Consider the following 7118-nt stretch of genomic DNA (forward strand, 5'->3'; position numbering starts at 1 on the left):
CGGCGGTGGAGATGGCTCCGGGGGCAATTCCCCGTCCGGCAGGGTGCCGGAATAGAGAGTTCTGTCCCCCGAATTGGAGTTTCGCGATGGTGGCGGCGCCCCTGGAGTCTTTCTGGAGTTTTGTCAATTGGTACTGCGTTTTTAGGTCGAAAGGGCTTTTATAGGCGAAGAGGCGGCGCAGGGGGGCACCTGGGGGCGCCACACCCTAGGCCGGCGCGGCCTAGGCCTGGCCCGCGCCGCCATGTGGTGTGGTGGCCCCCTGGCCCCTCTCCGACTCTTCTTCGGTGTTCTGGACGCTTCCGGGAAAAATAGGAGGTTTGGCGTTGATTTCGTCCAATTCCGAGAATATTGCCCGAACAGCCTTTCTGGAACCAAAAACAGCAGAAAACAGGAACTGGCACTGTGGCATCTTGTTAATAGGTTAGTTCCGGAAAATGCATGAAAATGATATAAAGTGTGAACAAAACATGTTGGTATTGTCATAAAACAAGCATGGAACATCGGAAATTATAGATACGTTGGAGACGTATCACGTATCAAATGGACGCCGAAGGAAGAGGAGTGCCTCGCCGAAGCTTGGATGACCGTGTCCACGAACGGCATAATCGGGGCCAATCAGTCGTTCGACACATACTGGTTTCGAGTGAGGCAGGCGTACGAGGAACGCAAGCTCGTCGATCCCTACTTCAACAAGACGAACATGAACGTGTACCGGGGAGACAAGGCGATGGCCACCCATTGGGGGATCATGCAGACGGCGTGCAGCAAATGGCACGGCGTACAGGAGGAGATCGACAAACGGCCGATCAGCGGCCACGACTTGGAGCAAAGGGTATGCTCCGCCGGCCCTACACCACCGAGGTACATCGTCGTTAGCTGACCCGTATCGCCGTGCTCTTTTTTCCCCAGCTGCGCCGAGCTTTGGACATGTACACGGACGACACCGGCCTGCAGTTCAAGTTCCTCAACGTCTACGCCCGCCTCGAGAAGTGCGAGAAGTGGAAGGAAGTTCGCACGTCCCTCTCGAAAAGCAAGACCGAGCAGTATAACCCCGACGCTCCGCCGGCTTGCGCGGCGGAAGGGCGCCCTGAGCTCGGCCAGAAGAAGTAGAAAGAGCTCAAACGGACGGACAATCCCGCCGACAGGATGCAGGCGTCGATCGACAAGTGCTGGGCCGACTTGAGATCGCACGCCGACGGGAGGAACGACAAGTTCGACGGCAGGTGGCGGGAGATGCTCGCCAACCAAGGCGCCCGGATCGCCCTGCTGAAGACGACGGTGGCGGCGAAGAAGAGGAACACAGACTTGGCGTTCCTCATGGGCGGCGGCGACATGGAACTGATGGACGAGGAGACGAGGAATTGGTACCAGGGCCACCGCAACGACATCCTCCGAGCCACTACGTCGTCTCCGCCGGCTCCTACCTCGTCTACCTCACCATCTACCTCGTCGACTGCGGCTGCTTCGACGTCCACTGCCGCTGCTTCATCGTCGCCCGCCGCAGCCGCTTCGGCCACGGCGTGTGAGGAAACTGGTCCGTCGGACACCGCCGTGCCGGCCGGGACTGCCGACGAGCCTGTCTCCGTGTAATTTCCCTCCGATCGCCGATCTGTGGCTGATCCTTTTGCTCCTTTTGCCGATCAACTGGCCGTACTTGTAGCGCGGGACGGCGATGTGTTTGAATTTAAACTCTATCCGCCGAACTCCGGGTGGACGACTGGAAATATGGTACTCCCCACGCCTTAATTTCGTCCAATCCGACGGTAGTTTCGTCCGGATTTGGGCGTGGGGAGCGCCAACGAGTGGGGATGCTCTTAGTTAAAACCGCAAATTTTCAACAACTCGGAAAACTAGAAAGCTCCAAACTACTATTTTCTTCTACGAAAAAATAATGATACTCCCTCCGTCTCTAAGCATAAGGCGCAATGTTTTTTTTCAAAATTTCATCAGAACTTAAGGCGGGGGTTGCATACTTATAACCTTCCCGAAATACCCTCGTCAGGTTTAAATGATCCTTAACATTCGCGCTGCAATTACCCCTAGCCAGCCCACTACCCATCCGTTTTTCCTGCGCTGGATTTAATTCTCCTCTATTCTCTCTCATCTCCCGTGATGTTAATTGGCTGTGCATGCATAGGACTCTCTATATTCAACGGCACCATCACTCAGGCGTGCATGCATTGGAGTCTCGCTTGGTATAGGCAACGGAACGACCAGCGATTAATAAGGGGCAGGGTGGGAAAGATCATTCAACATAGATTCTTCTTAATAACCGTGCAAAACTATTTACGCCTTAGACCACCCACAATGGAAGTATCATAGGTAGATACCGTATCATAGCACATACTACTAGAAAAAATAATGTCAAGTAAATCTTGTACACATATTTGCATTGAGATTCTACAAAACAATTAATATATGGAGACTATGATACTAGTATATGATACCATGCATTGTGGAGATAGTAACATGTAGTAGTATCATACGCACGATACTTCTATATGATACTATGCACTGTGACTAGTCTTAGACTAGTCACAATGGGAAGTATCATACACTAGTATCATGTACATGATACTAGTTTGTGATACCACCTCCACAATGCATAGTATCATAATATGGTATCATACTTATGTCATATTTAATGTTTTGTAGAATCTTAATGCAAATGTGTGTACATGATGTATTTGTCATGAAGTTTTCTAGATTTATGTGTCATGATACGGTATCATATTATGATACACTACTCTCATCTCTCACCTCATTAATTGATGTGGCACATCAGATTTTTGCCAACATGGCATGCATGATACTACTTATGATACTCCCATTAGGGCTAGTCTTATGCTTAGAGACAGAGGGAGTACATGGTAAGGCCTCGTGACCACCTCACGTTGTCTCCTCCAAGGCTCCAAGTAACCGAGGGGGCGAACGCTAGCCCTTCTCCACTGCCACCTCCTTCCCGGCCCACTCCCCTGGCTCCTCGCCCTAGAGGTTGCTGCTGACAAGGTTGTATGGCGCCGGTGATGGGGGCGGTGGGGATTTCGTCCCGGGGCTCTTGCACGGCGGCATGGAGGTGGCTGCTGAGCTCACTGCTTCGTGGTACGATCGAGCTGTTGTTGAATACATGTCACTGAGGTGGTAGTTCTGACGGATGGTCTAGCCGTGTGGCAGCTCATTGTTGTGTCGATGGTCCTAGGATGGCTTGTCTCCTTCAATCAGTGAGGAGAGGTGCTGTCGGGGTATGTGCAATGAGGTCTAAGTGTGAGGTCCGTGATGCCACCGTGGCAGGAGCAGGGGCTCACGACTCCTCCTTGCCGACCCGCCTCAACCCCTAATTCCGTGTGTCAGGCCGCAACTCTAGACTGCCTACCCCGTAGACATTTGCTATGCCCTCTCCCGTTGTCCCATTGTGTTGTTGCCCTTCTAGCGTAGGTGGGCTTCAGAGAAAGCTAGGCAAGATTCATCTCTAAGAGTGACGATGACGCCTGTGGGCGTCATTTTCCTCCTCGGGGGCATAGCATCCAAAGATCCTTCCCTCAGTTTAATGGGTTGCAATGCCTTTTGCCACTACGCCCCCCTTGATTCGTCCTAAAAGAGGCGGTCTCGTCTTTGTTTCGGTATCAGTTCCTCCTCAGCTTTCCTGGCGAGCGGTGATCTTCTCAGTTGTCGTCTTGGTGTCATATATGCAGTGGGTTGTAGATTGTGTGGCCAATCTCGAGCCGAGGGTGGGTTGTCGGGGTTGTTGCTTGGCCTTGGGCTCCAACGATGTTTTCATTGTCAAGTTCATATTCAGTTGGGTTTAGCCTAGGTCACGTGGTGTCATCTTAGGGCGATATTTTCCTCCTTGGAGGTGTCGTAAATCTTGTCCCTCTTGCATTGTGATTATCCTTCGAAGTTCTTGTTATCATCGCCTAGTCGGATGCTTCGGTGTTGGTGTTAGCAGGAGGTGGGTTCGATGTGGTCCGACCGTTTCCACAACCCGTCTTGTGTTCGAAGTCTCGGTGCTGCCTCCCGTTCAACACAAGACACTGCTCAACAAAATTGTGGTTCAAGCGGCATGCTTTTACTTAGCTTAGCTTTCTTGTTCCCTGTTTTTCTTTCATCTTATGTCCTATGAGCTATAATCTTAAGCTGGCATCCCCAATAGACGGTCGTGTGATGTACTTGGCTATAGAGGGATTTATGAATTTAAAGTTGGGCTATGTTAGCCTTTATCTAAAAGCAAAAAAAAAATCCCTAGCATTATAGACAACTCTACAAAAGAAATACAACCATGTCTTTGAGATAAGCATCACCGAAGAAGCACTAAGGTCACCCTCACCCCCCCCCCCCCCCCCCCCCGAGCAACAAGAAAGGAAAGATCAACCACTGAGCTCGCCAATGTGGAATTAAATGCTCTAGCAAGTTTATAAGCGTGAGCCTCGCGATAGAGGACATGAATTCCATGAATTTACCCATCTAGGGATATGTTCTTTTCACGACTTTAGTTGTCAAAGGACCCCAACCCAATTCGGTAATAGCTCTATCAAAGATTGGCAATACCAGATATGTAAAGGTGAAGGTTCCCTGTTTACAATTGACCATATTATCAATCCTCTCATTTTCTAGGTCTGTGCTCCCTCAAACCATGACCTCACTCTTGTGAAACTTGATGCCTAGCCTGGATATGTTCTCAAAACATAGGAGCAAGAACTTGAGATTAGCAATGTCCAAAACGTCTAGCTGAATCATGATGATCGTGTCATCTATATACACCATGCGAATCACACCCCTCTAGTATTAAAGATGAGTAACCTCTCTTGTGAAATAACATGCGAATCACACCCCTAATGTGTCCCCGGTCTTGGCCGCTTGCAGGGTTAGCACTGTAGGCGCATTACGTTTTTCCATTTGTCCACTAGCTTTCCCTATTCTGCCCGTGTCTATTTAATTTGACTACTAAAATTCTAAACAGAGGCCTAGCGATTTCATTGGTGAGATCCGATGCAGAAGTCGACAAATCTTCACTTTCTCTCAAGCTAAGCTAGTCTCTGAAAATGAAGCTCTCGAATCCATACGAGCTACTACTACTTTAGTTCAACCTCCAATTATTTGCAGAGATCCAGATCAAGCAATCCTCCCCAGCTACCACCTCTACACAGGACAGCTGGGAAGGCAGGTCTCCAGCCCTCCAATCCACTGTTCCAAAGATCTTGATGCTCATCTATGCATCATCACCAAGAACCCATATATTTATGCGATGTTAGGTTAAAAGTTCACCTCTAACCCGCTGACTTAATAATACACACAAAGAAACACAAAGAAATCCCAGATGAGTAGGCATGCTAGAGGGAGAGATGTGGATTGGATTGAGCCATTGGCCTGCCCTCTCCACGAACTGTTCTATACTGAAGTTAAGAACGATACGTGATACTCAACTGCATGTAGTAGCATGATTGAGCAATTAAAAAGTGTGTGCGTGCGTAGGGATCAAGAGCCTCCAGCTTGGCCAACAACAGGTCCAGCTGTTGGCTGCGTTAGCGAGCCCATTTTTAATCAAGTCGTAGACTAATCGCGTGTAGTATTTGGGGAGTTGGGGTCGTGATCTTCCGCTGGCTACTGACATGTGCAGGGTTCATATGCTTCCTGTATTTTTCTTTGGGAGACTCGTCGAGAAATTGAATATACCTCCTGCGATATTCCTATGTTTTGCTGTGATCATCTTTGATTCGGTAACAGTTGTTCGTAGTGAGATACTCCCTACAAAATCAAGCGCACTATATATCCTTGTCTAGGATCGCATATAAGCAATATACTAGTCGGCTTGATGCCACAGTGCACGCCACCGGGAGTTTGCATGTGGTTTTACAGCAAGTACGGGGGCTATGGGAATCTATCTGCTTCCTCCATATATACTCCCTTCGTTCCTATACCACTTTATTTCTCGAGCCAAAACTTTGATTGATAATTTGAACAACCAAATAGAAGCTATATAACACTAAAGATATATTGTTGGGACATCTTTCCGATAAGAATCCAATGATATACTTTTGGCGAGATGTAACACATATTTTGATGACCAAACTATCAGTCAAAGTTATACATTGAAATGTGTGATGATCTTATATATAAATGCTGAGGGGGTGCCGGTTTATTAAGGTAATAATACTTAATAGAAAAACTTTTACCACTAATTTAGTTAACGAAATATGAGATATATATATCTCACACAATACATTTTACTCATATTCAAAAGAATGTCACTCACCTGTTGGAGCTTGTGGCGAACTCAAAATGATATGGTCCTTGAGGGAGCCACATCTTGGCGGATGTGGTAGTTAGGAGGATCTCCACGGAGGCGAATATGAGGTAGGGCGGCGAATTTTTAGAAAATGATGTAAAGACCAAAAATAGTCATTAGACGTTAACATTATATATGATTCTAAGACAATCCCTTAGAACGATAAAAATATAAACATATTTGATAATAAGTAAAACCTACCAACATAGCAAATTCTCATCTCAATGGTTGCTTAAAAAATCCTCTATGATCCTATAGATCAAGACTTCTGAATATCCCTCAATAGATATGTAACTCAATCTTGATGATCTTTGTCGTCAGGAAATATATTTCAGTTTTTATCATCGACACTGGTAAAAGCAAATCTAATTCAATGAGCTAATAATATCGCTAGAGGAAACATGATGTGCCTTTCAAATATCATGAAATCTTTAAAGCTGCCAATTCTCCAGCTCAATGTTATCTTGTATTTAGTAAGGTTCATGGTAAATCTCTGCAAGTCAAGCAATCTTATTCACATTCAACCTAGAAAATGAGTCTATATTTTTATACCTAGTTTCTTTTCTGTTCGAAATCAGTTTTACGCAGTGTTCACTAAAACAAGTAAAAATATTTTTATATAAAGTTCGTTTTCGATGTATGCACACTTAAATTGTTCAGAAAAAACACGTGCATTCACCAAAAAATCAAGGTAGGACGGCTACCCTGCCTTGCCCAAAGGGGAGCTTCGCCCCTAGGCGTATGGCAGGGTTGTTTCGAGGCAATCTTGGCTCGGTGGATAGGTGGAGTATTCAGGAGCAGTTGGCTAGTGAATGTGTACTTCCCCGGCTTGGGA

At 47.0% G+C, this 7118-nt stretch overlaps 1 protein-coding gene across 1 annotated transcript; it reads left to right on the plus strand.

Moving 5' to 3' along the window:
• The first annotated feature begins 547 nt into the window (after positions 1–547).
• Positions 548–1110, plus strand: LOC127328413 (uncharacterized). The gene is made up of 2 exons (XM_051355015.2): positions 548–832; positions 910–1110. Exons 1-2 carry the CDS (start codon positions 581–583, stop codon positions 1108–1110), a joined length of 453 nt encoding a protein of 150 aa, XP_051210975.1. The 5' UTR covers positions 548–580.
• Positions 1111–7118: the final 6008 nt, after the last annotated feature.

Source organism: Lolium perenne, chromosome 2, assembly GCF_019359855.2.
Source record: "Lolium perenne isolate Kyuss_39 chromosome 2, Kyuss_2.0, whole genome shotgun sequence".
Taxonomy (NCBI): Eukaryota; Viridiplantae; Streptophyta; class Magnoliopsida; order Poales; family Poaceae; genus Lolium; species Lolium perenne.